General features: G+C 42.0%; 1 protein-coding gene and 1 long non-coding RNA gene across 3 annotated transcripts in view; one reads left to right on the plus strand and one right to left on the minus strand.

Annotated features, from left to right (window-relative positions):
• The window catches only part of CENPF (centromere protein F), a 34,495-nt gene extending 20,003 nt beyond the window's left edge, over nucleotides 1-14,492 (minus strand). Inside the window, exons 1-10 of one of the 2 annotated variants that reach the window (XM_083493959.1) lie at nucleotides 14,337-14,492; nucleotides 10,792-10,971; nucleotides 9,981-10,177; nucleotides 9,618-9,727; nucleotides 7,513-7,610; nucleotides 6,897-7,188; nucleotides 5,271-5,473; nucleotides 3,950-4,075; nucleotides 2,040-2,138; nucleotides 1,148-1,270 (exon numbers count right to left, since the gene is read on the minus strand). In XM_083493959.1, coding sequence (XP_083350085.1) covers nucleotides 1,148-1,270; nucleotides 2,040-2,138; nucleotides 3,950-4,075; nucleotides 5,271-5,473; nucleotides 6,897-7,188; nucleotides 7,513-7,610; nucleotides 9,618-9,727; nucleotides 9,981-10,177; nucleotides 10,792-10,953 — 1,410 coding nt within the window. In that variant the 5' untranslated portion in view covers nucleotides 10,954-10,971; nucleotides 14,337-14,492. Of the gene's footprint in view, nucleotides 1-1,147; nucleotides 1,271-2,039; nucleotides 2,139-3,949; nucleotides 4,076-5,270; nucleotides 5,474-6,896; nucleotides 7,189-7,512; nucleotides 7,611-9,617; nucleotides 9,728-9,980; nucleotides 10,178-10,791; nucleotides 10,988-14,336 lie in introns of both variants that reach the window. The other variant, XM_083493958.1, reaches the window with a different exon arrangement.
• LOC310702955 lies at nucleotides 11,844-14,289 on the plus strand. The gene is made up of 3 exons (XR_014523833.1): nucleotides 11,844-11,889; nucleotides 12,069-12,787; nucleotides 14,081-14,289. It is a non-coding gene; the product is annotated as an uncharacterized lncRNA (long non-coding RNA).
• Nucleotides 14,493-14,724: the final 232 nt, after the last annotated feature.

Consider the following 14,724-nt stretch of genomic DNA (forward strand, 5'->3'; position numbering starts at 1 on the left):
AGGACCATTAGCCGGCGATTTAAAAAGCGCTGCTGGAATACGATCACGGTCAAGTGGCTTAAACGGATGCAGAGAGCAATGGGGCTTTGCATCCTGTGTGATTATCATTAGGGGCCGGACCAATAAGCTCACGGGACTTTGACAGAAGACACGAGCTCTGGCCTTCAGAATCAAACTGTGCACAAGGAAGCAACAAGATACTCTTTTATTCCATCCCCACCCCCGGCTTGGCTTTTCTCCTCCCACATCCCAGTTCTCCCAGTGATGCTACCAGCAGGCACATCACCATAGCCATCAACGTTTCCCTTTTTTAAAGGGAAATTCCCTTATTCCGAATAGGATTCCTCGCAAGAAAAGGGAAAAGTGGACAGCTATGCACATCACTCTTTTGAGATGACAGGTGCAAGGAGCTGTAGGCTCTGTTAATGTTTGTCGGAGCCTCTTACTAATGATGGGGCCCTGCAGTGTCACTGCCCCCTCCCCAATAACAGCTTAGGTAGCCGGGGGTCTAGCAAAACCTCAGCCAGTCTGGGAGCCTGGCCATTGTGTGGACCAGAGGCTCTGCAGCAGCAATCGAGTCTGCTGCATTTCACTGGATGGGAAGCAGTTACAGATGTCTCCAGACGGATCTGCAGCTTGCCTCGTTTGGCTGAATGCACCAGTAACGAGGGCAGAAGATACCTCACAAAAGCCTCCTTGATGCCACCTTTCAAAGTCTCTCCAGAGGTTTGGGGGGGATTCCTACAGAAAACGGTGGGCTGTTTCACGGGGCTACAGTGGGAGTGGCTAAATAATTTCAACTTTGCAGGAACAGTACACTTCACCTAACCAGGCCCTTCGCTGCAGATTGCAAGTTCAAATATATATCGGCTGATGGTCAGTACACGGTCATAAGGCAAAAACCTCCATTATCTCTCGCCACTAACACTTGCGCTCTCTCTGGCTTGCAGATCGCGGCTGGCAGCCATTTTGACTGCTCTAGGCCAGGTCACAGTGATATTGTTAACTGTGCAGTTGATGGGTCATGCAGTGTCCTGCTCCTAAATATATCTCTTCTTTGCCAGAACTGAAAGGGCAAGTGGGATTCACCTCAGCGACACCAGGCCATGGGTCGTAAATATGCAATTATTCCTGTAATTCTGTTTACCTCACAGGCTTTTTTCAGTTCGCTTTCCTTCAGCTGCATTGCCTGAGTAGCCTGGTCCGCTCGACTCAACTTCTGTGAAAAATCGTCAACCTTTTTTTCCAATTGCTGCTTTGCAGACTTGGTCTAAAGGGTGAAAGATGGCAAGTTTTACTTTGCAGCCACGTGTGACAGGAAATATAAGGAAACGATAAGGAAATATTCTCAGTGCAGCTGGGGATTCACAGAAGAGGCCACTTAGAAGCATGTTTTTAGAGGTCAGTGACTGGAATGATGAGGGGGTCTAGAAACCTATGAGGAACGTTTGAAAGAGCCACATTTGTTGAGCCTGAAGAAGGCTAAGGGGAGAAGACAGAAGACAGAGCTGACTTGTTGCTTCAGAGAGCAGGCCTAGAACCAAGGCAGATTTCTGCTCAGCGTTAAGAGAGCCAGGGTGGTCTAGTACCCAGGACCTGGGAGAGCAGGGTTCAAATCCCCACTTGGCCATAAAGCTCATTGGGTGACCTCAGGCCACTCACTATCTCTCAGCCTAGCCTACCTCACAGGGGTGCTGTGAGGAAAAAATACAGAAGGTGTTATGTGCGCCACCTTGAGCTCCCTGGAGAAAAAGTGGGATATAAATGTAATAAAAAATACTAAATTAAAAACAATTAATTAATTAAAGAGCTCTTGGTGAACCAAACAGCCTCAGGATGTGGTGAGCTGTCCCTTACGAGAGTTATTTCAGCAGTGGCTGAATGATTTTGTTTTGTTTTGTTTATTTTAAAAAATGTCATTGACTTGAAAGATTCTTGTGCTGAGGGAGCTGCACAAGATCACCTCCAAGATCCCATCCGACTCTATATAAAGCTCTAGGATCCCTCCCCCTTACCAGCCATGTTTAAAAAGTACCTACTTTCTCGAGTTCTGCTTGAAGAAGATTGTAGTTGTTCTTGGCTTGATGCAGTTCCCCTTGCAATTTCGTTTTCACCTGATTGAGCTGGAGAGACGCTTCCTAAAATTGCGGCGTTGGGGAAAACCAAAATGATTATAAACCGGGAATGTGGTAAATTGTCAGATATTCCTGACCTGATCTCAGGTGGTGAAGGAAAAGAAAAAAAATAATGGGTGAAACTTCTCAGTTGCTATGCCCCCTGAAGACCTGCATGTCTTTTTGCTGGTGAGCCTTTTACGAAGAAGGGAACAATGAGGAAATTGGAATATATAGATATTTTCTACTGTTCCACTTCAGTCTTTTTCATAATGATTTCGTTGACAAGAAGGGTGGGAAGGATTCAACTGCATATGCAATTCACTGAATCGCATCTATGGCCTGTAAAACTAGTACCATCAGCCCAGTGGGGCTTTAGAGACTTAGTTTTTCTTGAACAGCTGCCCTCCTATGGCAAATTGCTTTGGAAACCAGAAGAGTTTCAAAAGCAGCTTGTGACATGGCATGAAGGTTAGGAGTTCAAAGGAAAAAAAGGGGGGAAGGCAAAAACTCCACTGAAATTGCACATCCTGCATGTTAGCGTAAGTAGATGTGTGGATCCTAGCCTAAGTAGGCAACGTTGGAGGACGTAGGAGAGAAATCAAATGTATCTGCTGGTATGCAACTTGTGGCAGGAAATCTGGGGCTGGAACGAAAGAAATATTAAGGAGCAGGGCAGATTAAAGCTGCAATCCTATGCACTTATTTAGAAGGTAAAAAGAAGCATTTTTTCCATGGACTGAAATGGGAATATATATTTTTAAATTTACTGCTGGTCTTCATTCTTAAAAGAAATGCAAATCTTCTTTAAACCTTGATGGTCCTCGTATTTCGAAAGATGCCCAAGAAATCAAGAAACAAGCCGGTGAACTTGCTTCCGTTCATTGCCAGTGATATGTGTGAAGACCACCACTGCATGCCAACTTCTCTGGATTGCGCCCTTTTGTCTCCCATCCCATCCCAAGGATCAAGCAACAACCCCAAACATTTTATTTTCCTTACCAAAGGAGAAAAGGAAAGATTCTTCTAAACCAATTTGGCCAGACCTTTGTGTAAGCAATTTCCTTTGCAACTGTGCAAAGTACATTAGAAGTTATGTTCACTACAAAAGCTGTAGTCTTATGTGCACACAGCCTGGGAGTAACTCCCACTCAACTGAATGGGGCTTTACTTCTGAGCAGACATGAAAATGGATTGTGCTGTGGTGGCGATCACACAGGGTCCCCGGACGTTTGACGGTCTATTGATCCCTGTGCCACCACTGTGCTCGCTTCCCCGCTGCCACCAACCCGTTTCTCTCGGGTACACACTGAGTCCAGACAGTTGTTAACATTAAACCAAATAAACAAGTTTATTTTATATGCGTTAACAAGTTTATGGTTTCAGATAATTTTTCTTGTCAGTTTCTTAACCTTAGTTTCTTTACCGGCCTATACCTTCCTAATACCTTCTAACTGATTATCCCAACTGTTTAACTGACTCCTCTTAACAAATTCTCTCACTCTCTCACATCAAACTAGCCCAACCCACAGACTTATCCTCCCTCTCCCTTCTCTAACTCCAGATTGACTTCTTAACAACTCCAATTCAGCTCCTCCCCTTGGGTTCCTATTGGTTAATCATTTTACACTTGGTTAACCCTTTCTTTATGACCCAGTACGATGTCACACACCTAGGAGGACAAACGCCACAGCTGTAAGTAAGGCTGTTCACCTGTGGATGTGGGCTGATGGAAGTGCGATGCAGGACTGAACATTAGCAGGATCCTTCCAGGGACCCATGGGCTCCCACAACCCCCTTTCACTTGTGAAAATTTCCCCCTTCCCTGGCTTTACCTCCTGGTACTCTTTCTCCTTCTCTTTCATTTTCTGTTGCAAAGAGTGCTGGGCTCTTTCAAAATTTTGTCTCTGGCAGTTCAGCTCCTCTGAAAGCCTTTTCACCTTTTCCTCAGATGCAGTATGCTATAAAATGAGTAATTTAAATATCACAAGGGTTAGATGTATCTGGAACTAATATGAACTGAATTAAATTATAGCCGGAAGGGGGGAAACCAGTAGAGTATCTTAGAATAAAACAAATAAGAATGAATGGTTTATAGATGAATAATTGTGAAGCATGAGGTAAGGAAGCTGTCATCCTCACAGAGCAATGGGAAAGACTACGTTTCACCTGCTCAGGTAGGATTGCTGCTGTTAAAATGCTTTTTTCCTAGTTCTTACTAGCAAAGACAACAACTCAACAGATATAGCCATAACTTATTTCAGTATATGGCATAATGGAAGACTTAAAATTAGGGCCAGGATTTTATTTTATTTTTTGGTTGGTGGGGGGGGGGGGGAGAGAGAGAGAGAGAGAGAGAGAGAGAGAGAGAGAGAGAGAGTTGGCCAGTCAATCCCAAATTTAAAATCATATTAGGCAGTAAACTAGATTAATTAGATGGTAGACTGGACAACAAAGTTGAATTCCACCACATCAGGCTTGCATAGGCAATGTCGGGAGGGTGGTTCCATGGTTCTGCTCCACAACAACCAGTACCGAGGTCCACTGAAAAGCATTGCTTCAGCAGATATCCAGTTCTGGGCACCACAGTTCAAGAAGGACACTGACAAACTGGAACGTGTCCAGAGGAGGGCAACCAAAATGGTCAAAGGCCTGGAAACGATGCCTTATGAGGAACGGCTAAGGGAGCTGGGCATGTTTAGCCTGGAGAAGAGGAGGTTAAGGGGTGATATGATAGCCATGTTCAAATATATAAAAGGATGTCATATAGAGGAGGGAGAAAGGTTGTTTTCTGCTGCTCCAGAGAAGCGGACACGGAGCAATGGATCCAAACTACAAGAAAGAAGATTCCACCTAAACATTAGGAAGAACTTCCTGACAGTAAGAGCTGTTTGACAGTGGAATTTGCTGCCAAGGAGTGTGGTGGAGTCTCCTACTTTGGAGGTCTTTAAGCAGAGGCTTGACAACCATATGTCAGGAGTGCTCTGATGGTGTTTCCTGCTTGGCCCTTGTGGTCTCTTCCAACTCTATGATTCTATGATTCTAAGATTATATGAATGTCTCTCCAATATCAGATCCACAAAAGTATTCAGTGAGCGTGTGCATGCATGTAGGAAATGCCTCTTAAAAAGTCTAAGATTTAAGAAAGCACCTTACCTGGTTCATGGTCTGGTCAAGTTGTGCGTTAATTCTAGTTACTTCGTTTCTACTCTTGTTCAGAGCTTTATCTTTTTCTGTCGACTCCATTTTTATATGTTCCAGCTGCAGCTTAGTTTCCTGAAGTTTAGCCGTGGTTGATTTCAAATCCTGTGTTTGAATCTGCAGGTTACGTTCCAGTTCTTGAATCCTGGATCTTAACTCTGCATATACACAAAAGTGTGAATAATATAGTGTTGCTTCATATACCTTGGACAGAGTTTGCTTGCTTCTCTACAGGGAGATATCGAAATCATCTCTGCATACGAGTTTGTAAAATGCATTGTTAGCTTAGCTTTGTAAACACATCTGCCATGAAACCCTCTTAAAAATCATACTTAAATTCTGGCATAATATAGCTATGAGTGATTGGGAATGATTATGGGGGAAAAGATATTAGGTTCACTTTTATGTTGTAATTTAAGAGAAAATATAATGAAAATGCAATACAGGTGGCACTTAACCCTGGTCAAATTGGGAAAGATATATAAAAATAACACAGATATGTCTTGGAGATGTAAAGGACTAGGAACATTTATCCACATGTGGTGGGAGTGCAAGAAAATAAGAGAATTTTGGGAGGTTATTTACAATGAAATTTTAAAAAATGTTTAAGTTCTCCATTAACAAAAAAACCTGAAGCTCTTTTACTTGGTATTATGCCATGAGAAATTACAAAAACTGCCCGACCCATATTTATATACATGACCACCGCAGCTAGGATTCTAATAGCCAAAAATTGGAAAAGCAATAGCATTCCCACAAAAATTGACTAGTTAGTAAAAATGATGGAGTACTCACAGCTTGCAAATTATCTGAGAGATTAAGAGGAAACACCATACAAAGAGTCAATAAAGATTGGTCAATATTTAAAGACTATCTCAAAATTTATATAGAAAATACAAATCTCCTGACAGATGTATAAATAACCCTAATAAATAGAGAAGTTAAGACGAGAGAAAAGATGTAATTATTGCAAAAGAAAAACAAAATAAGCAATATGAAATTTGCATAGATTTAATGAGTGACAAAATTACAGTGTGAGACTGGCTAGAAGTCAATAATCACAGTATGTTCGCATCTTGGTTGGTTGGTAGGTAGGTAGAAGGGGTGATGAAAGTGAAGTATGTGTTGTATGTTTTGTATGTAATATATGTAAGGTAATGTTAAGTATATATATTTTTTGTAAAGTATTTACATTTATAATAAAATGGGGGGGAATCATACTTAAATTCTTTTGAGTTCTCTAGATAGAATAATAAAAATAATAATAATGGTTGCAGGACACCTTTTAATGTCCTGTTCTTGGGCAAGCATGTAACTCAGGGATGCAGAACCCGTAGACCCCCAGATATAGCTGGACTCCAACTCCCATCATACCCAACTCGTGGCTGGGCTAATGGAATCCAACATCTGGAGGCCCACAGGTTCTCCATCGCTGATGCAAGCATTTGCAATCTGGAATGAGCACTACTGCATTTGCAATCTGGAATGAGCATTGCAAGGACATCAGTTGCATTGTGTTGCAGGAGACTAACTGCAAAGTTCAAGAACGAGTTCAAGTTTGTTACGATATTTGCGAGATACCTTGGTTCTGGATTTTCATCTTGTCAGTGAATGAAGAGTCCTTGCAACTGTCTGAGACGCTGCTGGTGAACTCTTTCTTTGCCGATCTCCAGTCTTTGTGACTAGGAGTTGTCCCAGATTCCCAAGGAAAATGCGATGGCATTGACCCGCTGCTCACAGGAGTTTCTTGACTACTGGATAAAGGCTGGCTTGGCGTTTTCTCTTGTTGCCATGAGAACACAGAGGAGGAAGCCTGTTGCCGGGCAATTTCTCTGCGACTTATAGTACTTTCAGGATGCGAGGGGATTGTTTTCTTTTAAAAACAAAAGAAGAGAGGGAAAAAATGCTTACCTAATTGGACTGGCCTCAATACAGAAGATTCTTCAGAGAAAAAGAATTGACTACTGAAAGCTGGAACAAACAACAGAGGTCACTCTCTAGCATACTGTTCTTTATGAGGAGAATCAAAACCTCTACCCATTCATCATTCTTCAACCTGTATGACAGTTTTGCAATCTGAAAGTCAACTGTGGGCTGCTTCACTATTTTGTTTAGCTTTCTTTTGGTTGAGAAACTCCACCTTTCCTATTCTGAACCAATTCTTTGTGTTAACAGCATTCTAAGCCTTGTTTCATACCATTACTTGACACTTCACGCTCTTCAGTTCAGCTTCCAACCTCCTCCTTTCTTCTGTTTCTTTGTTGTATTTTACTTGAAGCTCCTCAAACTTTGAATCTGTTCGTGAAAAATGTAAACATCTCAATAAGCTTGTGAAGCAAATGTTATACGTCTGTGTGTGTCCTTATAAAAAGAACAAAGATACTGAAGTGTGATGTTTCTCAACATGGCATACTAGCAAATCATGCCATTCTGATGTATGGAGCATCCTTTACAATACATAATGGCTCTGTCTGCATACATAGGCAAGCTAAAGTACTTGGATTAAGAAACCAGAGCGTGCAAAAAGCAAGAGCTTCCTGACAACTAGAAGAATGGCATCTTGTAAACCAGAAGTTCAGAATGTGTGGCCCTCCAAATATTGCTGGACTACAATTCCTCTCATCCCTGACCGTTGATCATTCTGGCTAGGACTGATGGAAGGTACAGTCAAACAATTTCTAGAAGGCTGCAGATTCGCCATCCCTAGGGCAAACAAAGCAGGTGGTACCTCTAGTTATGAACTTAATTTGTTCCGGTACCACTACTTTTGAACTTAATCTGTTCTTAACCTGAAACTGTTCTTAACTAGAGGCGTGCTTTCGTAATGGGGGCTCTTGCTGCTGCTGCACCGCCGACACACGATTTCCGTTCTCATCCTGGGGCAAAGTTCTCAACTCGAGGTAACTCTTCCAGGTTAGCGGAGTTTGTAACCTGAGGTGTTTGTAACTCGATGTACCACTGTATAGAGGACAGTCTAGTGTTATGTCTGAACCTGGGGTTGTGGTTTGCTTTTCTGTAAGAAACCAACCATGAGTTAAGGCTGGCTAACAAGTGGTACCTCAGGTTACAGACGCTTCAGGTTACAGACTCCGCTAACCCAGAAATAGTACCTCGGGTTAAGAACTTTGCTTCAGGATGCGAACAGAAATTGTGCTCTGGAGGTGCGGCGGCAGCAGGAGGCCCCATTAACTAAAGTGGTACCTCAGGTTAAGAACAGTTTCAGGTTAAGAACGGACCTCCAGAATGAATTAAGTTCTTAACCCAAGGTACCACAGGCATAAGGCTAAGCTGTCCTCTTCTGGCTTGTTCATCCACTCGCACCAGAGGAGGAACCAATCAGGGGCAACTGTTTATATGAACCAGCACAATATGGTGTATTAAGCAAAGAGCCCTGGATTACTAATTTTATGTTTGTTGAATTGTGTTAAGGAAAAAGAGTAACAAAGAACATTGGTATCCAAGTGTTGCACATTTAACGATCGTCAGAATTATGCATGCAAAAGTGAGGAAGGATAGTTGGGAACGAGGAAAGATGGAAATATTTGAGAGCAAAAAGCAGTTGTTAAGGAAACAAGGAAATTATAGAGAAAAACTGGAGTCTGGAGGCCGGTTGGGCAATGCTGTACATAAAAAGAGCATTCAAAACACAAGATACTGGGATAGATTATATTATATATTATATGTTGATATGAATAAACTAAAGATAAAATCTAAGTTTTAAGCATTATTTGTTACATTAATAAGGTTGGTTTTATTCATGTGGCATTTTGATAAAATCCACAATATTACTGTAAATGGCTTTTTGATTTTCCAGGAAGTTTGAAAGTGCTTATATGCACAATTATATATATATTTTAATAATAAAGGGTTTGATTTTTAAGAACCTCAGCTTACCACTACATGTGAACACAGTCACTTTCTGGGCACTTTGCCCTCAATGTGAACGCGACACAATTAATATATACAGTGGTACCTCGGGTTACATACACTTCAGGTTACAGACGCTTCAGGTTACAGACTCCGCTAACCCAGAAATAGTGCTTCAGGATAAGACCAGAAATCGTGCTCCAGCGGTGCAGCAGCAGCAGGAGGCCCCGTTAGCTAAATTGGTGCTTCAGGTTAAGAACAGTTTCAGGTTAAGAATGGACCTCCAGAACGAATTAAGTTCCTAACCCAAGGTACCACTGTAATATGGATGACAGTTGGCCATGTGGGCAGGATTGCACCATTGTTGACTTTTAAAAACATACCAGTATCTAGGAATTCTATTCATAAAGTTCTTAAGATAAAAACAAAGCATACCATTGTGACTTGGTGTTGAAGGAGCAGCAAAGTTCTTCTGTGGTGTACTATTGAAAGATATATCTGCAGCAGCAAAAGTTTTCTGGCTTTTTTCTAGTTCGTATTTGTATCTATTTTTTAATAAAAAAATAAATAAAGGCATAGAAAGTTACCTTAATAATAAGAAATGTAAGTTTGGATTCAGACTAAATTAGTTGAACTTAGGTCACATTAAAATCATTGGGACAAATTAGCCATGATTTCATTGTGATCCAAGCTCAAATAACTTACTTACATACTCACTTAGAAGCAAATTACCTTGCATCTAATAGAGCAAAGATGGCTAACCCCTGGTTGGGAGGAGCTCGGCTCGTAGAACCTCACCTTTTAAGTTCTTGTTCAAGCCTTTCAGTTTGTTTCTTGCTTGAGAGGAGTTGTCCTTCTTGAACGCTGACTTGTGTTTCTTTCACCTGAAGTTCATGAGAAAGTTTCTGCCTGGTTTTCTCTAGGCTGTCACAGAGTTCCATCAGGTTCTGGTTTTCTCTCTTCAGCGTCGCTCCTTCGTTTTTTTCATTTTCCACCTAATCGGAAGAGTACACAGCCACACCCGGTATGACTTGATGTAGGTTGCTTATTTTAAAGTTATGTTTTATTATCACATTTTTGTATTGCAGTAGATTGTTATAAGGTGTACATTTTTGTTTTTTTCAGCTTGTAAACCGTCTTGAGTATTGTAAGTTAGAAAGACTGTATACAAATTAAAAGTGATGAAGATGATGATTTTCACTGCTGTTCTGTGAAAAATCAGTTCTGGAGAAGAGTTACTATTTTTATTCGGACTGTTTTTCAATGGGATATCAACATAACATTGGAGAGGAATATGAAAAGTCTAAGTGTTAAACTAAAGCTAGCCAGTGTAGTGTCCTTGTACATAAATTATAGTGTCATCCTTTTTAAGTTGCCCCCAAGGTTAATATATGACATTCATGGTGATTCTGGCTACTGTGGCTCTTCCCCTCTCAGCTTCTAGTCATTAAACTGGTCGAACAGTAAAAACTTGCTAGAAGCAGAAATACTACATATTTCCAGTATGTTCCTTTTTAATTGAAGCAATGAAAAAATTATGAGAATATACTAGCAATATCAGATTGTCCCCTAAATTGGTGCTGTATTTATATCTATATAGTTATACTACCTTCTGCTTCTGCTTTTGCAAAGCAGCCTCCAGAGACTCCAGCTGAAACTGCCTTTGCTGCCGCTCTTTTTTGAGCTTCTCAAGTTGACTTTCAAGTTCTTGAATCTTGTGAAGTGCTCTCGTGGAAAGGCCTTCCTTCCACTCTTCCACAGCCCAGCTCATCTCGTCAGATCCCAACCCCTTAAGGAACAGAAGGCTTCACAAAGAGGGGGGAAGAAAAGAAAAGAAAAATAATGACCTTAAAGGCATTGCCCTTTTGAGTGTCCACAAACATTTGTCTGCTAGCCTTTGCCAAGCTGGTGCCCTCTAAATGTTTCTAACTACAACTCCTATCAGCCCAAATTGCTGGAAGGGCACCAGGTGGGAAAAGGCTGGTCCATATGACTGAAATAAAGGATAGATTTTGTGTCTATGAGTCTTATTCCTCAGTTATGTACTAATTTAGAAAGTGGGCAGAAGTCATTATAGGTGGAAGGAATATCTTACATATAGAAATGTTTTCTTTTATGTATGTTATTTGTTTTGTTATACTGTTGACTGGTGATATACCGTGTGTGTGTGTAAAAGAAAGTGGGCTGGTGACATGGGGCTAGGGTCTTACTTGTTCACTACAGAGACTACAGCGCCGAAGGCTGAGGTGAAAGGTGGTGTGTGGGTTGAGCCCTCAGTTATTATTACTAATTTATATGCCACTTAATGTCAATGCCAATTTTTAAGTGGTTTATACAAATAAAAACCAAGTACGCAAACATTTTTAAGTCATGCTGCAATCCTAACCTTCAGATATGGGGGAGATCAGGATGTGGTTGTGTGTTTTACTGTATTTTTGGGTTTCTACTGTATTTTTGGGTTCTATGGAAGCCGCCCAGATGGGCGGGGTATAAATAATAAATTATTATTATTATTATTATTTATTTGCTAATTGTTGTTGTTCTTTTCTTCTTTTTATTTTATTCTCTATTTCACTTTTTCCTTTGTTTTTTCTTTCTTTTGTTTTTCTTCTCCTTTTGGAGTCCTATGTCTGGGGCCTTTATTAAGGTCCATAGACTGCATAGTCTTCCTGGGTGAGAGGCTGGGAGAAGAAAGGAAAGATCTCAGGTGAGAGCTGGGAAGAACTACTGTCCTCTGTGGGTGGTAAGGGCCATGAATTACTTTTAAGAGAGCACTCCATACTTTACTTATTCCGTTTGCATTTCCTGTAGTTGCAGTTTTATTATAGGAAAATCTTAATAAAATGTTTTCTTTTTTAATGATGTGGTGTATCTCCCCAGCTGAAGAGGCCTCAAGCTGGCATGGATGACCTACCCTGGCAAATCTACTGATGGCGACTGAAGGAAAGCTCTGCTGCCCCTCTGATTAGGAGGGCAAAAAAGGGGGGGTTGTCAAGGCAGGAAGTGGGTGTGTTGGGTGCAAGCGGAGGGATAAACAAAGTTGTGCTGCACCCAACTCCCTTAATTTCACTGGCCCCATTCACAAAGCTCAGTGTAATTTACACCACCAAAAATGCAGGCATAATTAACACTCATCCCGAAGGCATTGACAGAAGGGCAGAAAATTAAGGTTTACACTGCTCCTCACAACCCCAATCCCCTGCCTAGGAACAGCTAAGATGCAGCTTAACTTGCAAAGGAGGCAGTGACTGTGATGACTGAGACAGTCCTAGGTGAGTCGATCGCCATCATATTTTGGCTGATCCACTATGCCGGTACGCCATTGCCAGGCACTATGTGTTTATGATCTTATATTGTTTTGATTATATATGTCACTATCTTTTGGGGGTATAATGATTAATATTAATTACAATTATATCTTGCCCTTCATTCCAAAGGTGCCCAGCGCCATTCTCCGCATGAGGGACTCAACACACTGTAAAAAGAAGCTGATGCTGCTTTTGCTCTGAGTAAGGTAGCATGACCCACTAACCAATGGTCCCTTAGACAACTTCTAAAAGGGGATTTGACGAATTCATGGGAGATCAGTCTACCAATGGCTTCTAGTAAGCATGATGTCTACATGATTCACCCAGGATCAGAGGCAGTATGACTCTCAATACCAGTCTCTAAGGAGACTGGACAAACAGATAGGTTCCCTTTCTACCAGCACTTACTTACCTACATAAATTTCCTGGTAACCTATGGTAACCAACCAAATAGTTACAGTCATACCTCATGTTACATCCGCTCAAGTTACGTTCTTTCAGGTTACGTGCCGCAGCAACCCGGAAGTACTGGAAAGGGTTACTTCCGGGTTTCGCTGCTCACGCAAAATGACGTCACTCGCAGAAGCGGCGAATCACAACCCGCATGTGCGCAGACGCGCTGCTGCGGGATGCGCTCTTTTCATGTTGCGAACAGGCCTCCAGAACGGACCCCGTTCACAACCAGAGGTACCACTGTATTAGAAGGCAGAACAGATACATTTTTATCCTTAATGTAAAAATATATAATGAAGGTGCCAGGCTTCTCCCTGGGGAGAGCATTCCAGAGATGAAGAGCCACTACAGAGAAGGCCTGTTCTTGTGTTGCCACCATCCAAACCTCTTATGGAGGAGGCACATGAAGAAGGGCCTCAGGTGATGAATGCAGAGTCTGGGACGGTTTATATGGAGAGAAGGTGGACCTTGAGGCATTGCGGTCCTGAGCCATTTAAGGCTTATAGTCAAAATCAGCACTTTGAATTGGGCCCGGAAGCTAGTTTTATGTTCCTGGAATGACAAAGTGGCTTTTGAAGTAAGGTTACAGGGAACCAGACAGAGGGCCTTCTCGGTAGTGGCGCCCACCCTGTAGAACACCCTCCCTTCAGATGTGAAGGAAGTAAGTAGCTATCCTATCTTTAAAAGACATCTGAAGGCAGCCCTGTTCAGGGAAGTTTTTGATATTTAACGCTGTATTGTTTTTAATACTTGATTGGGAGCCACCCAGAGTGGCTGGGGAGACTCAGCCAGATGGGCGGGGTATAAATAATAAATTAATATTTTTATTATTTTGACATGTAAAGAGCACTTACAAAAAACAAAACAAAACCCACAAGTACTGCAAAATGCAACATTTTGAACCCTCCAAAAACTGTGTTTCCCAGACAGGTGGAGAGGGGCGGGGAGCAGTTTCCCACCGCTTCAAAATTTCCATTCATTTTAAATTTTACACCTACCTGGAAGTAAGGCTGCAATTCTATTCCCCCGCTTACTTGAGAGGAAGCCCCACTGGATGCAACGAGAGTTTCTTATGAGCAGACATGTATTGAAGTGCGTGGTTAAGTCTTCCCTGCAACCCTCTTTCTTTCTTTTTAGAAATCTATTGAAGAACGTCAGTGCAAACGTATGCACTTCTACGGGGGAGTAAGCCCTATGGAACTTCATGAGGCTTAAACTTCTGAACATCACATCAAATAGATAAATATCTATCTATACATACATGCATACACACGATAAACTGATACATAAACTATACAATGAAAGCTGTGCATAATATAAAAATAATAATGCAAGACATATATTCTTCTCTGAGTCCATCCTTCACCTCCCACGGGAAGATCCGCTCTCCTACCTTCGTTTCCCGCTGCAACACGCAGGATCTCGCCTTCGCTCCTCATTCAGCGCTTACAGAGGATTCAAACCTGCCACCATCTCCCCGACGCAGGCGGTTAGCGGAGGACAAGCCGGGACACCGATTGGCCAACCCCGAATGTCAATCTCTTTCCTGCGTTCTTCAGTTGAGCCAATAGGGAATCACCGGCGGGTGTGACGACACCTCGCTTCTGAGTGGCGAGTTTGGGTTTCCTCTTAAAACCTCATTGGCTGGGAGGGCGGAAAATAAAGGCGGGAGGCGACGTTGCGCTTTCTTTTTATCCAACAGCGAACGCGCCAAGAGTTCCTTTCAGAGTCGTGTCACAAAAGGCAACAAAAGAGTTATTGTAAAGCGAGGGTAGCCCGCG

The sequence above is a fragment of the Podarcis liolepis genome (assembly GCF_965112155.1).
Source record: "Podarcis liolepis genome assembly, chromosome: 3".
Taxonomy (NCBI): Eukaryota; Metazoa; Chordata; class Lepidosauria; order Squamata; family Lacertidae; genus Podarcis; species Podarcis liolepis.